The 24495-nt window shown below is 43.0% G+C and overlaps 1 protein-coding gene across 1 annotated transcript in view; it reads right to left on the bottom strand.

Annotated features, from left to right (window-relative positions):
* The window catches only part of COBL (cordon-bleu WH2 repeat protein), a gene marked incomplete at its 3' end in the record, with an annotated part of 78677 nt that overhangs the window by 50909 nt on the left and 3273 nt on the right, over nt 1-24495 (bottom strand). Inside the window, 5 exon segments of the mRNA XM_083379000.1 lie at nt 7913-7998; nt 10228-10272; nt 17091-17265; nt 17269-17319; nt 18750-18963. Of these exon segments, the coding sequence (XP_083235126.1) occupies nt 7913-7998; nt 10228-10272; nt 17091-17265; nt 17269-17319; nt 18750-18963 (571 nt within the window).

Here is a 24495-nt window from a genome sequence, read left to right as displayed (position 1 = left end):
CACAAACAATAATCACACACAAAGGGGCGTTCCGGGTAGACCGGTTGCAGTTCGGGGCTAGCGTAGCTCCTGGAATCTTCCAGGAGGTGATGGAAAGGACCCTCAAAGGAATACCAGGGATTTGCCCTTACTTAGACGATGTCCAAATTGCAGCCAGTTCCAAGGACGTTTTGGCAACCCGATTGAAAGCAGTGCTAGAGAGCTTCAGGGATGGAGGGCTGAAACTCAAAAGGAAAAAATGCAAGATTGGGGTTACTGAGACAGAGTTCCTGGGGTTCAGGATTGATGCTCAAGGCATCCACCCATCTGCATCCAAAGTCAGGGCAATCAAAGAAGCCCCAACTCCCACAAACAAGTCTGAGTTGCAGGCATTACTGGGCCTCCTCAATTTTTATCATGCATTCCTGCCACACAAAGCAACAATTGCAGAACCTCTACACAGGTTGCTTGACAAGCAAGCATCCTGGGACTGGACTGACGCACACACAAACGCGTTCAAAACACTGAAGAACCTGTTAGCAGGTAATGCTACAGTCACGCACTTCAGGGAAGACCAGCCAATCTGCCTTGCATGCGATGCATCCCCCATCCTCAGCCATTTAAGGGAGGATGGAACTCAGGCCCCCATCGCCTACTACTCAAGAACCCTGTCAGCTGCAGAAAGAAATTACGCGCAGATAGACAAGGAGGCACTGGCAGTGGTTTCAGAAGTAAAGAAATTTCATGACTACCTATATGGTAGGGAATTCTTAATATACACTGATCATAAGCCTTTGTTAGGGTTGTTCACAACAGAAAAGCAGACACCACAAATTCTTTCACCCAGGATGCTACGATGGTCCATCTTCCTGTCAGCGTATTCCTGCATGCTGGTACACAGACCAGGCAAAGAGATGGGGCACGCAGATGGCCTCAGCAGACTCCCCCTAAGGGAGACTGAGCCGGACCCTGCACCTGCTACCCAAATATTGGCAATACAGGACCTGCCAGAATGCCCCCTTAACGCAAAGGACATAGCCTCAGAGACCCCCAAGGACAAGGTTCTAAGCAGGATACATTCGTGGGTGAGCAGTGGGTGGCAGGACAAATCACCAGGGCAAGAGTTCACTGCATACTTTTCCAGAAGGCATGAACTATCAACACACAAGGGGTGCCTGTTGTGGGGAAGTAGAGTCATCATTCCCACAAAGCTTAGAGAAAGAGTCCTCCAGTCACTGCACGAGGGCCACCCAGGAGTGGTAAGAATGAAGGCTCTGGCAAGGAGCTACCTGTGGTGGCCAGGGTTGGACAAGGAGATAGAAGGGTTAGTAGCTGGGTGCTACATGTGCCAGAGGTCACGACCAGAACAGCCACATGCACCAGTTCACAAGTGGGAGGAAACACCACCCCATGGTCCAGGGTACACATAGACTATGCAGGCCCATTCCAAGGGCACACATTTCTGGTAGCAGTAGACAGTCATTCCAAATGGCTAGAGGTGGTACCCATGGGCAACATGACATCAGCAGGAACCATTCAAGTTTTGAGGGGAATGTTTGCAACTCATGGTCTGCCAGACGTGATCGTGTCAGATAATGGAACACAATTTACCTCATCGGATTTTCAGGTGTTCCTGAGGACCTTGGGGATTAGACACACCACCTCAGCTCCTTTTCACCCGGCCAGTAATAGTTTGGCAGAGCGATTCGTGCGGACAACAAAGGACGCCCTCAAGCGCATAGTGCAGGGGAATTGGAAGCAAAGACTGGCCACCTTCCTCCTACACCAACATGCAACACCCTGCACTGCCACAGGCAAAAGCCCAGCAGAACCTAGATGGGGCAGACGCCTAATAACAACGCTGGACAGGCTCCACCCAGACAGAGTAGCAGCAGACGCCGGGACCCCTAATATCAAAACAAATTTTAACACGGGGGACCCCATCTGGGCAAGGAACTATAGCTCAGGTCATCCATGGGTTCCAGGGGAAATACTAGAGCAAACAGGACCCCTTTCCTACAAGGTAAGGGTGGAGGGGGGACTCTGTTGGAAGAGGCACCTGGACCAGCTGAGGAAAAGGGCTCCAGAAAGGGCTGTTGAGGACACACTGGGGGCTGAGGAGGAACAACCCACAACACTAACACAAACACCCAGGAGGGTCACCAGAGGGGCACAGAGGCAACCTTACCCCAGGCAGGAGACAGACAGGGAAACCAGGCAGTCACCAGAACCCAGCATAACACAAAGCCAAGGCACCCCAACACACACACATACACACCACAATCCACCACAACAACAACAGCAAGGAAGAGAGACAAGAAACAGCACCACACCACCGGGGGAACCAGTCCCAAGGAGATCAAGCAGGCCTCATAAGGCTCCAAGCTACCTCGCTGACTATGTGCGTTCTTAGGGGGAGGTGTAACTGGGAAATAAACAAATGTAAATTCTGTGTATAGATGTAAATAAGTGTATATAGTTATGGGAGACAGAATGACAGAGGTTAATCCCTCACTATGGGGGAAGGGGTGTAGTGTATGCTCTTAAGCATACACAGGATGTCAGCACAGCAGGGGGCTGGACAGCTCCAGGCTACAACCGCTTTTGGCGGGAAAGCCTGAATAGAGCAAGTCATTGACAGCCCCAGAGCATGGTCAGCTCTGGCGGGAAGCCAGGGTTTAAATCCATTGGCCACCTGCACTGGCAGGAAGCCCAGGTTTGAATCTATTGGTCGCGATTCACCTGGGCAGGTATAAATAGATGCCAGGTAACCCCTTTGCCCAGCTTTCATTCCTGATCCAATAAAGAAGTTACTACCCAGCTCCAGTGTCCGTCTCTCTGTGTGACCACGCGACTTTGCAGTAAACAAAGATGATTAGAGGCTGGAGGCTAAAACATATGACAAATGTTTGTGGGAATTGGGTATGTCTAGCTTCGTGAAAAGGACTGGGGTGGTGACATGATAGCAGTGTTCCAATATTTGATGGGGTGCCACAGAGAAGAAAAGGTCAACCTATTTTCCAAAGCATCAGAAGGCAACAATAGATGGAAACTAATCAAGAAGAAATCCAGCCTAGAATGAAGGACTTGTGAAAACAACTAACCAGTGAAAAGGCTTGCCTTCAGAAATTGTGAATGCTCCATCACTGGACTATTGGATATTCCATTGTCTGGAATGCTTGAGCAGGGGGTTGGACTAAAGACCTCAAAGTTCTTTTCCAACTCTCAGATTCTTTGAGAGAAGCACTGCCAAACTCTCCCCCTCCGCTTGTCCCAACCTGGGAACAGAGAGAGGGAGGGAGGGAAGGAAGGAGGGAGGAGGAAGGAAGGAAGGAGGGAGGGAGGGAGACTGGAATGAGAGGGAGTGAGGACCTGAGGGAAGTCCTGCCTTAGCACTTGACCACCAGCAGCTCTGTTGCCCTTTTGCCATCCCCTGATGGTCTCCCATCCTATTGCTGAGGATGCCAGGTGGGAGCAGTGGGAACAGGGCACTCCATGTGAGGGATGAGGCGGGGCTTGTTGCTTCCCTCCCCCTGCCAGACACCTGCCAAAGCTGTGCAGGGTAAGGTTGCTGTCTCCGACCCTGCCCAGATGCTCTCGCCTCCCCCAAAGGTTTTTTTTTTTCTAATTTGCCTTTTAGCTGCATTTCATTTCTCCATTCGCTTCTCAGCCTTCTCAATGTGTTTCTGGGACAAAAAAAAGTTCCATGAGACTTTCTAACTTCTCACGAGTTGTCACAAGAACTTAGAAAATCTCATGGAACTTTTTTTTTTTACCGATTGTCCCACAAACATGTGGCGAAGGCTGAGAAGCAAACAGACAAACAGAATGCAGCTGAAAGGCAGGTTAGTAAGGCGAGGGCAACTGGACAAAGGTGAAGACAGAAACCTTACCCAGCATGGTGGTGGGAGGGTTAACAGTGGGTGCAGGAGGCCCAGGAGGAGCTGTGCAAAGCAAGCAGAAGGGAAGCCAGGCAGACTGCAGGTGCTGGTAGCGGCTGTGTGGAGGCCAATTACACACGTGAGCGGGACAGCCATGCAGGACAGAGGCGCTGCCCAGGGCCAGAGGGCAGGCCAGGCAGATTGCAGGCGCTAATGGGGTTGGCGGTGCAGAGGCCAATCACACATGTGAGTGGGACAGCTGCGCAGGGAAGAGGCAAAGACGAGCCTGGCCAGCCGCAAAGGAAACGGGCAAAAAAGGTGAGCGGCACAACTCCAAAAAAAAAAAAAGGAGAGAGAGGGGGGAAAGTGACGAGCCAAGCCGGGAAAGGAAAACCAGAATCTCCCCGACCAGCCACAGAGGGAGCACCCAGCCAGCCTGGCCTGCATTTAGGAAGGGGGGAAAAAGAAAAAGAAGAAAAGGGCAGAAATTCCTCTACTTGTGCTCAGATCGGGAGCATTTTCTCTGCAGGCAACCCACAAAGCCTGAGGCTGGGCTGAAGGAAGAGCAGCAGTGGCAGCAGTGCTTTCTCCCTTGGGATCACATGATCGTGTCCAGAGGGAGTACAGGAGGATCTCCCAGAGCCTGACCAGGGTCCCTCCATCTGTGGAGAAGGGAACCAGAGCCAAGCGGAGCCTCCTTCGTCTGTCGGGCTGCAGCTCAGAGCCTTTGATGGGGCTGATTTCTGCACTCCACTCGTCAGTGCACCTCACTCTTCCTGCACCAAGTGAATGCCATTTTCCTTCCCTGGGAGCTTAGCCCTAGTGTCCATTTGCTCCCCTCACTGAGCGGCCAGCCAGGGAATGGGCTGGCTGAGCCACCCTTTGCCCAGAAAGGAGCCAGAGACAAGCCCGAGAGAAGGACTTCGCTCTTCCCACCATCTCTTAATCCCACCCGCAGGTCTTTGCCCTCCACCCATCACCACCAGCAGCTCCTCCCAGAGACGACTGGAAGTTCCAATTCCTCCACAGAGGTTTCCTGCCCCTCTGCTGCCTGCCTTCTATGAGGGCGCTGATTAAAGTTTGGAGGAGTTTTTCCCCCGCTTTGTTTTTTTGGGGGAGGGGGAGATTATCCAGGAACGGTTTCTCTCCCTGGGATCACCAGAAGGGATCCCCTTCTTCAAAGGGAGCCCCTGAGCTCAGCTGTCCAGACAGCTCCCCGTCCGATTCAAGTGAGCCCCTCCCAGCCCTGATCCTTGCTTCTTCCAAATCAAGGGATGCTTTTAGGTCATTCCTATGCCAGAAGAGGCCGACCTCACTTCTCTTGCCCTGCGCAGACCATCTCCGCTTCAACAGTCCACTCCTCCTGAATGGAGCCTTCCCACGTTCCTTGAACTCCTTGCTCCAGGCAGGCCTTTTATCTTTCAATGCCTTTGCTTCAGCCTAGAAAGGGAGAAGCTGGGCATACTCTCTCTCTTTTTCCCCCAAGCTTGGACAGGGAATATCACTTTCCTTTTCAATGCTGACTCCCTGACTCCAGTTAGTTGCTTTCTCTCTGCTATAGCAGCTCAGCCCCCCCCCCCATAGCAGAACAGGCTCCCTGCAATTGACTCCCACACCACTTTCCTATATCTCTCCCCCCTGTCATCAGCCATCTCTGACCTTTGGGGACTCTTCCTTTCGCCCCTAGAAACCAGTCCGCAGGAGATGGCTTCTGCTCCCTGTCCAAAGAAGGCTCTGGGGCTTCAAAAGAGGAACATCCCTTTAGCATCAGCACCCTGCCCAGCCGTCCGATCTGGGGATGCTGGCGGTGGGACCGATGGATTGCATCTCCCGGCCAAGCGCCTTCCTGCTCAGCTGCCCACTGCTGCCCACCCTGCACAGCATGGCTGAGATGAAGACGTGGCTCTATTTGGCCGCCACCACCACCACCGGTGGACCTTCCTTCCTCTCCTCCTCCTTGGCTCCGTACTCATCGTCATCTTCCTCCTCCTCTTCGTCCTCCACCTTGCCAGCAGCCAGGCACCTGACAGGCCTGCCCCGCTTCAGCAGCATCAGCCCGCTGCTGCCGCCACCACCAGGCCTCTTGTTCAGCCCCAGTGCCACAGCTGTGGCATCCATTTGCACTTTGCAGAAGCTCGCATGGGGAGGAGGACGCATGTGTTTGCACTTTGGAGAAAGGAAGAGAGAGAGAGAGGAAGGAAGGAGAGGAGGGAGAATGAAAGAAGGAAGGAAGGAAGGAAGGAAGGAAGGAAGGAAGGAAGGAAGGAAGGAAGGAAGGAAGGAAGGAGATGGGAATGAGAAGGAGGGAGGCACATGACCCTGGGGATGCTGCAACAGTCATAAGTGAAAAATAGTCATAAGCCACTTTATTCAGTGTCCTTTGTAACTTCGAACAGTCACTAAGTTAACTGTTGTAAGTCGAGGACTACTGTACTTTATCATTTTTTCCCTTTTGGGGGGGGGGTTCATCAAGTTTTTGACACCTTGCTAGGCAACTGGAAAAGCCCTGAGTTAGAGTACTCGGATTGCAGCTGCTTTCTTGCAGGTATGCGGAATGGTGTGGGACCCACAGATTTTGCAAAGTTAAGTGAGGAAGTTGGTTACAGCTTATTAGGAAAGATAAAATAGACAATCAAGAATGCTTTATTGACCATTCTTTGTCCAGATTTTATATCAGTTGCATCTGCTGCAGATTTATATCACTACAGGCATTCTGCTGCAGATTTCTGTTATTTTCAGCATCTGGTAAATGAATGAGTACTTTTCCAACAACCTGTAAAATCCAAGACACTGTGCTTTCATTGTTTAATTCCCCCCTCATACAGTAGTGGCCAAAATTGTGGAAAACTTTTGGGAAAAGTGTACAGTAGAAATGCCACCTTTGGTTAAGTTTCCACCAATTTTTCTTCTAATTTCTTTATAACTGTAGACTTGTTCACTTAATAATACTATTTTATATGGCTTTCTGGGCAACCAGTCAACTCTTTGCACCATTACTTTAATTTTATTATGTTTTACAAGCTCACTAAATGAAAGAACACACCAAAAAACCAACCAACTTGATAGCGATCACATAACACACTGACACACTGACACACTGACACACTTCTCTCAGCTTCAATACATGACAACAATAACTGAATCCTACTGTGATCTGATTGGCTCATTGCCAAAACAAGATGACGAGCCTCCTGCTCACTGGCCCACCCGCCAGAGACCCCCTGGATCTCTCCCAACCCTGCCCAGCCCCCATAGGCATCCCTTCTCAGAAGCAACATCGAGGTGGCCATGCCTACCCTGGCAACGCCCACCCATGCTGCCATGACTACCATAGCCATGCCCACTCAGTCACCATGCCCACTGGGGGGCCACGCCCACTCGGTGGGCCACGCCCACCCAGCACCTGGCGATGTATAAGTGGGTTTTGGGTTGCAGTTTGGGCACTCAGTCTCTAAAAGGTTCACCACCACTGAACTAGACTGTCCTATAGCTGCCATACTTTGATCTGATATTCATAGGATCTTCAGATTTTCAAGAAATATCATCACTTGCCAAAATATTTTGATTTTTTTAATCTAATGTCCCAGTAATTGGAATTTATTAAAGACAGTAAAACTATGTCTCTATCAAGCAATAGCATTTAGACTTATATACCACAATGCTTTAGAACACTCTCTGAATGGTTTACAATGTCAGCATATTGCCCCCAACAATCTGGACTTCATTTTACCAACTTGAGAAGATGGAAGGCTGAGTCAACCTTAAATCCCATCAAGATCAAACTTCAGGCTGTGCGCAGAATTTGCAATACTGCATTCCAACTATTGCACCAGGAATAACTGAGGGATAGCTGAAAGAATGACCATAAACCAATGAATCTATGTCTATCTGCAGCATTGGATTGTAGATTACTAATATATTTGCTTGGTCAATATTTGTGACAAAGATGCAATAAAGAGACATTTTAGCAACACCCTAAGTACAAGCTACAAGACAAAAGCTGAGTCAGATAAGTAAGAATCACTAGCCAAAGAAACAAATATAGCATTTACCTTGTTTTTCTTACTTGTCCTGAAAAATCCAAGAAATCCTTTCTTTTCCTTTAGTGATGTGCCACAACCAGTTGATATTTTTGTTTCTGTTAAATGCACAAGTCACAATGACTATTCCAATCCAGCTCAAATAACATTTTCAAAAGAATAGCTTATCTATTTGAAAACTGAAATCAGAAACCTCTACTGCATAGTGGACACATATATATTAAAAGGAACTTTTATTATTCTTATGAATTTATTTATTTATTTATTTATTTATTTATTTATTAATGGGACTTATATCCCGCCCTATCTCCCGAATTACTCATGAGAGAAAAAAAAGTCACATGGCCTTCACTCAAGTTACTTATTTTAGATTTCAACCCAAGTTTTATTTACCTATATTGAAATTTCCTTTTTGTATCTGTCTGTGGGTATAGATTCTTAAATTCCTATCAGACTCTCCTAGGGAGAAGGGCGGTATAGAAATCAAATAAAACTAAACTAAACTAAAACTCTTTAAATGTGACATAACAAATACAACTTTATTTACAATCAGAAAACAAACACAAATTTGTAAAACACTTGTAAACCCTAATGAAAGCTCATCCTGTTCATCCTGTTTACATGATCATTTGTTACATTTTCAATCAATCACATAATGGTTGGCTATCCTGAGAGTTTGATTTAACTGGGTAATTATGCAGTGTACTGTTACTATTTTTTAAACACAAGCAGTATAACAGATTTTAAGTTAGTAAATAGGACAACAGGACAGTTTATCCCCAATTTTTGCAATTTTGTATACAGTAGGCAATTGTTACCATTCCTTCTATTATTGCTTCTCTACTATCAATTGGCTATTCTTCTTTTAGCTTGCCCAGTCATAACATGTCTAATACATCCCTCCCTATTTTGTATACAAATAAAAATAATAATACATACTATTTTCTGGAATCTGCATCCTTTTACACAACAAATATCACATAAACATGGAGTTAGTATCTTAAACAGATAATGATAGATAATTTATATTGTCTGTAGCTGACATATTCTATGAAAAATTCACAAATGAGATGAATTCAGGCTAAAATACTATATTGGATAATTGGATGGATGGGTGGATGGGTGAGTATGTAGATAGATAGATAGATAGATAGATAGATAGATAGATAGATAGATAGATAGATAGATAGATAGATAGATAGATAGATAGAAAGACAGATTAGAGACTAGAATGTTAAAATATATTCAATAATATATGAAGGCATGAAAAATCAAAGTGTTACAATCGATCAAAAAGCCTGATACCAGATCAATATATTGCCAAAACAAAACAAAATGATTTCACAACAAATAAGAGTTGCAGTTGATAATATATATCAAATGCTGGGATTCTCACTTATGGCTTTTCTGGGTTTTCTACAATAAACCAAAATATTTGAGAATTTATGACCCTGGAAGTCTATTCTTGCAGTTTTATTGCCTAAATTGCCTGAAGAAGTTAATATACCTATTTCATTCCTTAAAGCTCTCCATAAAGGGGATTTCTAAAGCTTCCATAAAGGCCAAAACATTTGTCTTCACTGTTTCCACAAGTGATGTGGATCCAACAGAGTGCTAGGAGGTAAAGGTAGCCCACAGTTGTGGATTGTCCATTGTATATAGTTAATGAAAGCTTTGGTCTTAAAGGCTTAAAAATAACCATGATGCAATGTCTGATGTATTAATAAAGCCACTTTAGTGTGGTGGTTAAGGCATCAGGCTAAAAAAATGGAGACTGTAATTTCTATTCTTGCCATAAGGCACAAAGCAAGCTAGTGACCTTGGGCCAGTCACTTTCCCCTAGCCCTAGGAAGAAAGCAATGGAAAACCACTTCTGAAAAACCTTGCTAAGAAAACTGCAGGGACTAGTCCAGACAGGTTCCAAAAATCAAACACAATTGAATGGAAGGAAAAATGTTTACAAAGGTTGATAATAAAAGTAAAACAAATGCCAAGTATGCACAAACAATAGTTGGCAATTCATACAGAGAATTACAAATAATTCTTGCTTACAAGCCCTTGTTTACAGTCATTCAACTAAAGATAATTATGTTGTGTGGTTATATGGCTATAAATACTATTAAATTTGTCATTTAACATGCATGTAACAGATGAAACTGACACCCGCAGTTTACTTTCATGCTAATAAAGCATGATCATACAAAAAGGTTTTCTATTATTTGCTAAAATGCATTCCAGAGATAACAATAAATATAAAAATATTAATATAAAAACATGCAAAAATAAAAATAAAAAGGAAATTTCTCTCCAAGTACATTTTACAATACCTTTATAGTTCAAAGAAGATTCAGACAGAGTTTTTGATGGAAGAACTGCAACAACAGGAAAGTAACACTATGAAACTATGCTAACATTGATTTATTTATTTATACAAAATTTTAATATATTGCCTATTTTCTAAGACTATAAAAATACCACCAACACCCCCAAAAAGTAAAAACAGTATTTCTACCATCAATGTCTAAACATATTGAATAATAGTAAAAGCTGAAGCATCTTGCACAAGACCAGATGGTTGGAGCTATCTTATATCTTAGGAGGTACCTATTCCAGAGTATGGGGGAAATTTCTAAGAAGATATGTTGACAGGCTTCTGTCTCATTTGTGAGGTGAAAGCCTTAAGTATTCCCTCCTTCAAAGACAATATAGGGTAGGCCAGATCTTACTGGGAAAGTCTTATTTCATAAAATAAGAACAGGTTCCTTTCTTGTAACTATGCTCTTACACCATTAATTAGTGATTCAGTTAAATGGGTACTATAAAACACATGTGAGCTGAGTTTTTAGAAGAAGAAAACTCATGCTCCACTCTAAAGCAGTTGATCAAGGAGGTGATTGTCACCACAATTTCAGTTCCTTGAACAAACATTAATAAGATTCTATTGACCAATATGTGATAAATATGGAAGGCAAGGGCCTGGCAAATATCAAGAGTGTATCTTTCACACTCTGAAGGAAAAAATGGTATCAATCATGTCCTGAGACCAATAAGAAGCAAACTTCAAAAAATCCAAAGAGTAGTATCCTTGATATTATGGAACCAATTCCAGCATTCCCAAAGCATTCTACCAGAGGAATTCTGCCTCCTGGACCAAGTGGCCCAGATTTTGATTATGGTCAAATTAAAGCATCACAGCCTCAGAATACAAAAGTAGATTGCATAAGGCTGGCACAGAAGGATATACTGTAGGTTATGAAAAGAGAGCAGATATGCTGCTGCAAGACTGATGAACGTCAGCTGAATAGGCTCAGCATGGAGTATTTAAACCCTCTCTTAATTGTGACAAATTGCTAGAAAATAGTTTTCTACTCTGATTATTCTTTGACTAATGATCACTGTGTTTTTGTAAAGTTTTGGCCTTTTTACTATTTTTCTGGACTTCTTATTTAGTTTGGCATTTTGGTTCAAAATGTTGTGACTTTTGCTATGGTATATGTGCCAATGACAATTTTCCAGCATAAAACCAGGAAAGACAAAAACAAGCAGTGGGAAAAGCATTATTAAAATCTGGAAGAAGCTAACAGGAATGGACATACTAAGGTCATGTTTGCTGTAGTGAAAATGATGCAATTCAACTTTTTAGCATGGCAAGGAACTGTTAAAGACTGCAACAGGAATGTACTAAGTGACCAGTAGAAGATCAAGAACAGGTAGAAATAATATACAGAACGACTCTATAGCAGTTTAACTTACCTTGAAGATGACAATGATGACAGCCCAAATAATAAATATCCATATGTCTTGAAAGAAGTAGAATTGGCATAGAGATATTGACAAATTAAAAAGCCCCAGATATTGATAGAATACCTTGGGATTATTAAAACCAGTGCCAGTTAGTATCATCACTCCCCTGTGTCAAGATATATGGTCTATATGTCAAAGGCCTCAAGACTGGAAAAAATCTTTTTTATCCTATTAGTAAAGAAAGGCAATGCCAGAGACTGCTCCAAATATCACACGATTGTACTGATTTCTCATGCATGCAAGAGTTTGTTAAAATATTGTTCAACAGAGGCCACAGAATGTCATCGACCAAGAGATGTATAAGCTGGCATTAAAAGGGGGCATGGCACTCAAGATCACATTGCCAATATTACATGGATTATGGAAAAGGCACATGAATATCTAAAGCAGGCATGTCAAACTGCTGGCCCACAGGCCAAATGAATCACACTGTGAAACCACACCCACCCCATTGCCAGCAATGGGGAAAAAGTCCCAATACATTGCACGATGTCATGTGACATCGCAGGTTTGACATGACTGATCTAAAGGATCTATATGCATGTTTTATTTATTTTAGAAAAGCTTTTGATTATGTAGAACACAATAAACCATGTTTGCATGAACTTTCTATTCCAACCCACCTGATTAAATTTATCAAATCACTGTACACTGATCAAGAGGCAACAGTGAGAACGCTCTATGTGACACAGATTGGTTCAGGATCAGTAAGGTGTTAGTTAGACAGGGATGTATTTTATCACCATTTTTATTCAATCTGTATGCTGAAATGATAAAGCGGAAATTAGACCTAGAACTGCCTGAGTTGGGAGTGAAAATTGGAGAAAGAACAATAAATAATTTGAGATATGCAGATGATATAACATTATTATCTGAAAATAAGGAAGACCTGGGGAAAAATACCTGGGAAATCAAGGATGAAATGAAAAATGTAGAATTAATTCTTAATTTTAGGAAAACAAAGATAATGACAACAGCTGCATAAGAACATGATATGTTTAAAATTAAAAGGAGGAAAATGAATTAGTTCAAAAATTTATCTTCCTTGCATTAAAAATTGTTCACAACGGCAGTTGTACTCCTGAAATTGAACACACTGCAATGGTTAACAGGAATAAAATCTAGAAAACAGAGGTATTGATATAAATACAAATAGAAGGCTAAAAGCAATAGTCTTCCCTATAATGATATATGGGTGTGAGAATTGGACTCTAAGACTAGTGATGTCAAGCTCCGAAAAGACCTTTTTGCTATTCCCTCCATCTTTGCTTCCTAGCTTGCCTACAGACTCGGGATGGGGGGGAGAAAAGGAAGGGGTGAGTGCCTCACAGGAGTCTGATAATGAGCCATCAAGCCAATTGATTGGACAATGTACTTGTCAGACCAAAGGGTGGGGAGGTCCTTTGCTTTTAACTTATACATTTTGGCACCTTTCTAATTAGAGCTGGCTTTCAATTCACCAGTGCTGATATGCTGTATTAAATAAAGTTTTGCATTAGAGATTGGAATGTCTTATCTATGCTCATTTTGTTGGGATCATCAATAGGAACCATGACACGTGATCAAAGAAGAATTGATGCCTTTGTACTGTGTTACTGGCATAAATTGTTGTGTATACCATGGACAGCCAGAACAACCAAGAGAGATGCTGAATCATATAAAACTAGAAACATCACTAGAAGCTAAATTCACAAGACTATATCTGATTTACTTTGGCCATGTCGTGCATGCAAATTCATTGGAGAAATCACTGATGCTAAGAATGATTAGTGGATCAAGAAGAAGGTGTGGGCAAAGATTACTCCGTTTTATTTCTTGGATGGTTGAGTTCCATCTACTGGCCTTCACACCCCATCCTCAATACTTCTGCACTTATAGGAACATAGAAACATTATCCATCATAGATCCAAGTAACTACTTCATTTCAGAGGTAAAATGCTTAAATGGACAAATAAAGGGCAGAAAAGGATCCAAGTTGTTTTAGGATTCTAACAAATTTCATAAAGATTAATAGAGATTGATCAGTAACTGCCTCAACAATATCTTATTTTATTTAGCACTATTGTTTTATACAAAGGGTTATACATAATTTTCATTGATTTTAAACACATTGTAGAATACAGCTGAAAACATTTGTATAAATACTTGTTGCTGCTCCTATTAATGTAACTGATTCAATTTATTTAGTTATTGAGTAATGTTATATCAATTCAATTCAAAATGCTTACCAATTTCACCTTGAAATTAATTAATAAGCTTTTGATATGTGTTCTATGTCTTGATGATGTAACTGTTATGTCACTGGCACCAATAAGAAGTTTTTGTTTCTCACTATATTTTATGACAGATTACTGTGACAGGGATTGTTATCATAAAACAAAACTAGCTGAATTTTTTTTACCAGTTCAGATATTTATAAGTTAAAATTAACTGTGAACAAGTTACAATTATGTAAATGCCTTGGCATTTTTTTAGACTTCTGGAATGTAAAAAAGTCAAATTCAATATAAAATGGAAAACTTAAAAGAAGTGCTAATGAACCAAATTCTGTAAGACCTGGCAGATATTATGTTGCAGCAGCAATTAACATTTTCAAAGCAAAGACCAGTGCTCAGCTGGTATATGGTTTTTAAGTTTGAATTTATTAGAATAATAAAATCTACTGATCTACTAGCCACCTCTAAAATGGACATCCCTATTTATAAGGTTTAATACATACAGTAGCCCTGCCTGAGCTACTCGATGTCCTCTCGGGGTTGGTGATTGAGTTCCCCAAACTTATAGTTTTGGGTGACTTCAATCTACCATCCCTAGGAGGATCATCTGAGTTAGCTCAGGAGTTCATGGCTTCCATGACGGCCATGGACCTGACGCAAGTAATTCTTGGACCGACTCATGAGGGAGGCCACACCCTTGACTTGTTTTTTTTTAATCTGGACGGTGGTTAGATGATCTTGGTGGGGGCTCTCCAACTGTTATGCCCCTGTCATGGACCGATCATCACCTCCTGCGGCTGGTCTTCCATTTTGCCACCCCCTGCCGTGGGTGTACGAAGCCAACTAGATGGTACCGCCCCAGGCGCTTAATGGATCCTAATAGGTTCCAGGCAGCACTGGGGTCCCCACCTGCCTCCGTTGCTCACAACTCGGCGGATGCCTTAGTGGAAGCCTGGGAAAGGGCGGCCATGGAGGCACTTGACCGAGTTGTACCCTTGCGGCCCCTGACCCGGTGCAGATCCCAGCAAGCTCCATGGTTCTCTGCGGAGCTCCGGGAGATGAAGCGTCGGAGACGGGGCCTAGAGAGCCGTTGGAGGTCCAGCCGATCCGAATCCGACCGGTTGCGACTAAGAACCCACATTAGGTCTTATCTCGCAGCGATGAGGGCGGCGAGGTCTAATTACTTCTCCGCCCTCATCGCGTCCGCTGATAATCGCCTGGCTGCCCTGTTTAGGGTGACCCGCTCCCTCCTTAATCAGGAGGTGAGGGAGGAACCCTTGCAGGGTCATGCTGAGGAATTTAGTCAACATCTGTTGGATAAAATCGCTCGAATTCAGACCGGTCTGGACTCCAACTGGGCAGAGTCTGACGATCTCGACATGGGCGGTCTTGTCGATGTTATCTGGGAGGAGTTTGATTCTGTGACTCCTGAGGAAGTGGACAGGATTATGGGGAGGTTGAGCTCCACCACATGTTTATTGGACCCGTGCCCTTCCTGGCTGGTTTATGCAGCTCGGGAGGGGACACGAGGCTGGTTCCAGGCGGTTATATCTGCTTCCTTGAGTGAGGGTAATTTCCCCGCCGTCTTGAAGGAGGCGGTGGTGAGACCTCTCATCAAGAAGCCTGCCTTGGACCCAGCTGTGTTAAATAACTTTCATCCGGTCTGCAACCTTCGCTTTCTTGCAAAGGTTGTTGAGAGTGTGGTGGCGCATCAGCTCCCTCTGGTCCTGGATGAAGCGGATTATCTAGACCTGTGCCAATCAGGTTTCAGGCCCGGGTACAGCACGGAGACGGCATTGGTCGCTCTGGTGAATGATCTCTGGAGGGCCCAGGACAGGGGATATTCCTCTGTCCTAGTCCGATTAGACCTCTCGGCGGCTTTTGATACCATTGACCATGGTATCCTGCTGTGGCGTCTCAGGGGATTGGGAGTGGGAGGCACAGTTCTTCGGTGGTTCTCCTCCTATCTCCTGGGACGTTCGCAGTCGGGTAGGAGGGCAGAGGTTGACCCCAAGGTCTCTCATTTGTGGAGTTCCTCAGGGGTCGATCCTCTCGCCTCTCCTGTTCAACATCTACATGAAACCGCTGGGTGAGATCATTTGTGGTTTTGGAGTTGGGTATCATCAGTACACTGATGATACCCAGCTTTTCATTTCGACCCCAAACCACCCCAGTGATGCCCTCGACGTGATGTCCCGTTGCCTGGAGGCGGTTCGGGTCTGGATGGGGAGGAACAGACTTCAGCTCAACCCTGACAAGACTGAGTGGCTGTGCATTCCGGCATCCCGGGATATTCAGAATATTCCACCTCTCTCTATGGGGGGTGAGCTTTTGCCCCCCGTAGATAGGGCTCGCAACTTGGGAGTCCTCCTAGTTTCGTGGCTCACTCTGGAAGATCATATAGTAGCTGTGACTAGGGGGGCTTTTGCCCAGGTTTGCCTGGTGCGTCAGTTGCGGCCCTATCTTGACCGGGATGCCCTGTGTACGGTCACTCTCGTCTGGACTACTGTAATGCTCTCTACATGGGGCTTTCCTTGAAGACCACTCGGAGGCTTCAGCTGGTACAGAATGCAGCCGCGAGAGTTGTCTTGGGAGTCTCCCGGTACTCCCATGTTACACCTTTGCTCCGCGAGCTGCATTGGTTACCAGTTGTCTTCCAGGTGAGATTCAAGGTTTTGGTAATGGTTTTTAAGGCCCTACATGGCATGGGTCCGGAGTACCTCGGGGACCACCTGCTGCCGGCGTCAACTTCCCTCCGCCTTGTGCGTTCCCACAGAGAGGGCCTCCTCAGGGTGCCTCCGGTCAGAGAATGTCGGCTGGTGGCCCCCAGGGGGAAGGCCTTCTCTGTGGGCGCTCCGGCTTTATGGAATCAGCTGCCGGTCGAGTTCCGGATGGCACCTGACCTTCGCTCCTTCCGACGCAGTCTGAAGACCCATCTATTTGAACAAGCTGGCCTGGCCTGATGGGGGATATGTTGGGGTTTTAATGGGGATTTTTATATTGTTATTGATTGTTTTAGCTGGGCTACTATTTAATTCTTTTTAATTTTTGTATCCTGTATTTTTTATATGTGCCCTGTTCACCGCCCTGAGTCCTTTGGGAGAAGGGCGGTATACAAATATAATAAATAAAATAATAATAATAATAGTTTAACATAGACCGTGACTTACCTTTTTTCTTGCTCCAGGCATAAAGCTCCTTTATCCCTAGATCATTCAGTGATTTTGTCAATTCCAATTTTTCTCCAGTGAAAGTATCTCTTGAGAGAACAATGCATTCCTGACTAACTTCACACTTTTCGCAAATGATTGGGATTATATTCTCAAGAGGAACTTCAGGATTCACTCAAAATACTGTCTTTTGTGTCTTCAAATAATTTACTACCAGTCTCACAGTTTTCTAGGAAAAAGCAATTTGAAAACACCAAAATGTCTAAACACAATACTTCATTAATATAATTCAAATAGAATTAAAATAGATCATTTAAACTGGATGAGAAAACTACAAAATAAATGTACACTGTACATTCATTTCATGTTAATGCTATAACTGCATAGATATATACATAAACAGAAATCATAAGTGCAATATTCATACATATGCTGAAAAAAATAATGAAGATAAAGGTAACTGAAGAGAAATGACATTTACTAAAATACCAGATTTAGTTGTCTTAGAAAACAAGCATGCACGCTATAAGGTCCCCTGATTCCCTGAATCTTTCCTCATAAATTAGTTTCAAAATCTGCATATTAGAACCATGGAGAATTTCTTTGGCCAGGAACGGAATACAAATGGCTGAGAAGAGTGTGCGAGTTAATGGGGAGGCATGGCGCAAATGCATTGAAGCTCAGGGAGGATGAACAAAATGCATGGGATGTAGGACATGGCATAAGCACACTGAACCGGGAGAAGGGTGTGCAGATCATGGGAAGCACATAAAGAGCATGAGGAGGTTTGAGGAGCTGCATGAGTGAGGCATGGTGTGAGAGCAGCAAAGCTCAGAGAGGGTAAGCAAGAATGCAAGAGTGGTAGGAGAGGCATGTACAAGGCATGGAGCAGTGAGGCTCAAGGTATGCAAGAGGGGTATGCAAGGGTGTATGGGTGGCCAGTGAGGAGTAGTGGGAATCCAGAGGGCCTGAAGGAGGGTGCACAGAGGGGAATTGATTGATTTTGCTTATGGAAAGCCAGCAGGGAAGGTTGCAATCATCACCATGGGACACTGCAATGGTCCTAAGAGTAAGCCAGTTGTCAACCACCCAGATTATGATCATGTGACTGTGCGGATGCTGAGACAGCCAGAATTTTGAGGAATTGAAACTATTACTCAATGTCGTTGTAACTTGAACATTTGCTGGACAAGTGGTTGTTAACAAAGAACTACCTATAGTATACTATACATTTCATATGATCCATCCCTGAAATTAGTTTCTTCACTTTTAAGTCAGACCTAGATGTTCAAGCAACAAGCTTTTGTTTGCTTCAGTTAGTTAATTCATGCATTCACTTATTATTATAAATATTCATATACTGCTTATTTAAAAACATCAAATTATTTAAGATGTTAAACTGAATGTAATTCATAAAGCAACCATACATTTTTTTCAAAAATGTACGGTACTCAAAAGAACCTCCAACTGTAAATTTAATCAGAACAGTGGAATTACTAGATCCTTATGTATTTGGCCAATAATGCCTATCCTTGCGATACTTGATGGATTAAAAGTCTGTATCAGCAATATTAAAATAATCCAGCATAGTGAGATGACTATCCCCTTCTCTATTTCTGGACATAATTCAAGAAATAGATCATAAGTAAATGCTTTTACCTCAGGAATCTTTGGTGGAGGCCGCTTGATTTTTTTTTCTTTAGGAAGCTTCAATTTTAGAAGTATCTTCTGTACATCTAATGTCCCTATCAAAGTATTTGGCCTGTAACTCAAAGATTGTTGGGTCTCCCAAGACTGCAACTCAAAAGTATAATGTGCTGGATTTAAGTGGTACTGGCTGCACAAATCTACAAACAGATCCATCACAGCTTTACTGGAAGGAAAAAAATGCTGGAGGTTATTCATGAAAAGGCCAGTTATAAACTAGTATTAACTTGAAAATTTCAAAATAACTATACAACATACATCACAACAAAAAATATCAAGTCATTATTTTGAAAAGCCTTAAAACACACTTCAAAAAACCATGGAAAATATAAATGTCCAAAATCTTTTATATATCTACATTTTACAGAGGGGTGGGCAATTAATTTTCCCAAGGTCATATGAGAAATGGGGACTGTTGTTTCAAAAAGAAATTGGATAACCATTTGTCTGGGATGAAATAAAAACACTACCTGGGCATGGGTTAGACTAGAAGACCTCCAAGGTCCTTTCAAGCGGTATGATTCTATGAGAGAATCATGGAATCTATTATACAACTGACAAGAAGTATAAGTAATATAAAAAATTGAGGTTGTAATTAGCATTTTAGTGTGTTGGAAAGAGTCAGAAGTCAAAACTCCAGCAATGGAGCAACCACAACTCTGTGAAGCAAGCTTTTCCATTGATTAATATTCACTGTCAGAAAATTTATTTTTGATTCCAGGTTGTATCTTTTTCTGGCAAGCTTCTATTCATTGTTTCTTGTACTATCCTCAGGTGCTCTGGAGAATAAATCAATCCCCTCTTCCCTGTGTCAGTCCTTCAAGTATGGGTGTGACAGCTATCATGTTACCCTTAATCCTTCTCTTTGTTAGACTAATCATTACTAGCTCCCTAGCCATTCATCATTATTTAACCTCCAGTCTCTTTATCATCTTTGTTGCTCTTCTCTGCTTTCTAGAGTGTCAGGATCTTTTGTATATTGTTATGTGTGGCCTTATTAATGCAATATAGAGCTCTTACTATCACTTCTTGTGAATGATGCCTTTCCTTGTCTATGGAGCTCAGGTCTACATTGGCTACTTTGGCTGATACAACACACTGCTGACTCAAAGTGGTGGTCTATTAGGACACCTAGATTCCTCAAAAGGATATCTACATCTCTTAACAGGTTCTACTGTTGAGCCAACTACTGACTATTATGTACCTGCACATTTTATTTTTCCTGTCTAAATGCAGGACCTTACTTTTATCACCACTGAACTCCATCTTGTTAGTTAAGGTCCAATGCTAACAGCTCTCAAGGAGCTTCTAAATCTTATCATGTAAAGTGTTACAAATTTACTCAGTTAGAATATAGAACATAGAATAATAGAGTTGGAAAGAAACTCGGAGGTCTTGAGATGAGATGAGATGGGATGGGATGGGATGGGATGGGATGGGATGGGATGGGATGGGATGAGATGATGAGATGAGATGAGATGAGATGAGATGAGATGAGATGAGATGATGAGATGACCTTTATTGTCATTTTTTACTGTGGGCATGACACACATAAAAAATGAAATTTAGTTGCCTGCTCTCAAAGTGAACGCATACATGACACACATCTAAACATACTATATACAACATATGCATACTATAAACAACATATGTATAGACCTACACCCCAACATATACATATAAATATTAAACACTGTCTATCTTGAATATATAATGGAAGGAGGAAGCTTGAGAGTTCACAAGGTTTATACTGTATGGAACGAAACTGGCTGAATCTGGATGTTCTGCTACGGATACCATGGAGCCTCCTCCTAGAAGGTAACAAGGAAAACAGATTGTAAAAAGGATGGGTAGTGTCCCAGACAATCTTACGGACCCTGCTCAAACAATGCTTCTGTGCTATATCCTGGATGGGAGGGAGGGAACTGCCAATGATCTTTTCAGTCATCCTCACCACTCTCTGCACTGTCTTCATGTCTGCTTCCAAACCACTGTGATGCTGTATGACAGGATGCTCTCAATCATCCCCCTGTACACTGCCTGCTCGAGCAGGACACCCTATATTATTTCAGACAAAGGGTTGTACGGTCTTTTTTTTTAAAGCCTCCAGTGATGGAGCACCAAAATCTTCTGAAGGCAAACTATTCCATAGGTTAATTACTCTCACTGTTAGGAAATTTCCCCTTAATTCTAGGTTGCTTCTTTCCATATTTAGTTTCCCATCCTTGTTTCCTGTCTTCCCTTTTGGTGTTTTGAAAATAGTTTGATTGCCTTCATCTTTGTAGAAGCCCCTCAAATACCAGAACAGTCCTATCATGCCACTCCCACTCCTTTCTTTTCATTAGACCAGACATACCCAATTCCTCCCCTTTATGGATTACTGCCTTATCATGGCAAAGGGGCTTGTGTAATTCAATGAAGCTATAAGCTATGCTTTGCAGGGCCTACCAAGATAGACAGGTCATAGCAGAGAGTTCTAACAAAATGTGATCCACTGGAGAAGGAAATGGCAACCCACTCTAGTATTTTTGCCATGAAAACCCCATGGACAGTAACAAAAGGCAAAAAGATATGATGCTGGAACATAAGCCCCTAAGGTTGGAAGGCATCCAATATGGTACTGGGGAAAAGCAGAGGGCTAGTACTAGTAGTGCCAGAAAGAATGAAGCAACTGGGCCAAAGCTGAAAGGATGCTCAGCTATGGATGTATCTGGTGGTGAAAGGAAAGTCCAATGCTTTAAAGATTTTTTCTCCATAGGAACCTGGAATGTAATATCTATGAATCAAGGAAAGCTGGATGTGGTCAAACAAGAGATGACAAGACTGAACATCGACATCTTAGGTATCAGCGAACTAAAATGGATAGGAATGGGTGAATTCAATTCAGATGACCATCAGGTATGCTACTGCAGGCAAGAATCCCTCAGAAGAAATGGAGTAGCCTTCATAGTCAATAAGAGAGTAGGAAAAGCAATACTGGCATACAATCCCCAAAATGACACAATGATCTTAGTTCGAATCCAAGGCAAACCATTCAATATCACAGTAGTCTATGTCTATGCCTCAACCACCAGTGCTGAAGAGGATGAAGTTGACCGGTTCTATGAAGCCCTACAGCACCTTATAAATCTAACACCAAAAAATGATGTCCTTATCATTATGGGGGATTGGAATGCCAAAAGATAACTGGAATAACAGGCAAGTTTGGCCTTGGAGTACAAAATGAAGCAAGGCACAGGGTGATAGAATTTTGTCAAGAGAATACAATGGTCATAGCAAACACTCTTTTCCAACATCCCAAGAGATGGCTCTGCACATAGACATCACCAGATGGTCAACACAGAAATCAGATTGACTATGTGCTCTGCAGCCAAAGATGGAGAAGCTCTATACAGTCGTAAAAACAAGACCAGGAGCTGAATGTGGCTCACACTGTGAGCTTCTCCTTATAAAATTTAAGCTTAAACTGAAAAAAGTAGGGGAAAGCACTAGGCCACTCAGGTATGAATTAAATCATATCCCTGACGAATATACAGTAGAGGTGACAAATAGATTTAAGGAATTAGATCTGACAGAGTGCCTGAAAAACTATGGACAGAGGTTTGCAACATTGTACAAGAAGTAGCAACTAAAACTATCCCAAAGAAAAAGAAATGCAAGAAAGCAAAATGGCTGTCTGAGGAAGCTTTGCAAATAGCTGAGGAAAGGAGGGAAGCAAAAGGCAAGGGAGAAAAAGAAAGATACACCCAATTGAATGCAGAATTCCAGAGAATAGCTAGAAGAGATAAGAATACCTTCTTAAATGAACCGTACAAAGAAATAGAAGAAAACAATAGAATAGGGAGGACCAGAGATCTCTTCAAGAAAATTGGAGAGATGAAGGGAACGTTTCATGAAAAAATGGGGATGATAAAAGACCAAAATGGCAGGAACCTAACAGAGGCAGAAGAGATTAGGAAGAGGTGGCAAAATTACACAGAAGAACTATACAAGAATGAGCTTAACGTCCCTGATAACTATGATGAGGTGGTCACTGACCTCGAGCCAGACATCCTAGAATGTGAAGTGGGCCTTAGAAAAGCTGAGCAACAACAAAGCTAGTGGAGGTGACAGTATTCCAGCTGAGCTATTCAAAATCTTAAAAGACGATGCAGTAAAAGTGCTACACTCAATTTGCCAGCAAATTTGGAAAACTCAACAGTGGCCACAGGATTGGAAAAGATCAGTTTACATTCCCATTCCAAAGAAAGGCAGTGCCAAAGAATGTTCAAACTATCGCACCATTGCACTCATTTCAAATGCTAGTAAAGTTATGCTTAAAATCCTACAAGCTAGACTCCAGCAGTATGTGGATCAAGAACTACCAGAAGTACAGCAGGATTTCGAAGAGGCAGAGGAACTAGAGATCAAATTGCCAACATACGCTGAATCATGGAGAAAGCTAGGGAATTCCAAAAAAACCATTTACTTCTGCTTCATTGACTATGCTAAAGCATTTGATTGTGTGGATCACAACAAATTGTGGCAAGTTCTTAAAGAGATGGGAGTACCAGACCATCTTATTTGTCTCTTGAGAAAACTATATGCAGGTCAAGAAGCAACAGTGGGAACTGGACATGGAACCACTGATTGGTTCAAAATTAGGAAAGGATTCCGGCAAGGCTGTATACTGTCACCCTGCCTGTTTAACTTATATGCAGAGCACATCATGAGAAAGGCAGGGCTAGATGAATCAAAAGTTGGAATTAAGATTGCCGGGAGAAATATCAACAATCTAAGATATGCAGATGATACCACTCTAATGGCAGAAAGTGAAGAAGAACTAAAGAGCCTCTTGTTGCAGGTGAAGAAGGAGAGCGCAAAACTTGGGTTGAAACTTAACATTAAGAAAACCAAGATCATGGCATCTGGTCCTCTCAATTCCTGGCAAATAGATGGGGAAGAAATGGAGGTAGTGACAGATTTTATTTTCCTGGGCTCCAAGATCACCGCAGATGGGGACTGCAGCCAAGAAATTAAAAGGTGCTTGCTCCTGGGGAGGAAAGCTATGGCAAATCTAGACAGCACACTAAAAAGCAGAGACATCACCCTGCCAACAAAAGTGTGTATAGTCAAAGCTATGGTCTTCCCAGTTGCAATGTATGGCTGTGAAATTTGGACCATAAGAAAAGCTGAGTGCCAAAGAATTGAGGCCTTTGAACTATGGAGAATATTCCTGCGAGTCCCTTGGACTGCAAGGCGATCAAACAGGTCAGTCCTATAGGAGATCAACTCTGACTGCTCTTTAGAAGACCAAATCCTGAAGTTGAAACTCAAATACTTTGGCCACCTAATGAGAAGGAAGGACTCACTGGAGAAGAGCCTAAAGCTGGGAAAGGCTGAGGGCAAGAGAAGGGGACAAAATGGAATGATGTGGCTGAATGGAGTCAGTAGGTAGGTATGAGCCTAAATGGACTCCAGAAGATGATAGAGGACAGGAAGGCCTGGACAAATGTTGTCCATGGGGTCACGATGGGTCAGATACGACTTCGCAACTAACAACAACAAGGCACCCGAGGTGCAGGTTGCCTAAGGTTAGACATAATCTCCAGTTTGAGCAGACTACAGTGGGAAACAGGATGGATTTCTCATAGGCTCTTAGGGAACTCTAGTTCGAAAGTCACTGGGTTAATAATACATTTAATAGGAAAAGGTTCGA

Source organism: Vipera ursinii (assembly GCF_947247035.1).
Source record: "Vipera ursinii genome assembly, chromosome: Z".
Taxonomy (NCBI): Eukaryota; Metazoa; Chordata; class Lepidosauria; order Squamata; family Viperidae; genus Vipera; species Vipera ursinii.
Note: the sequence above shows the minus strand (reverse complement) of the source record. Positions and strands in the feature narration are given on the sequence as shown.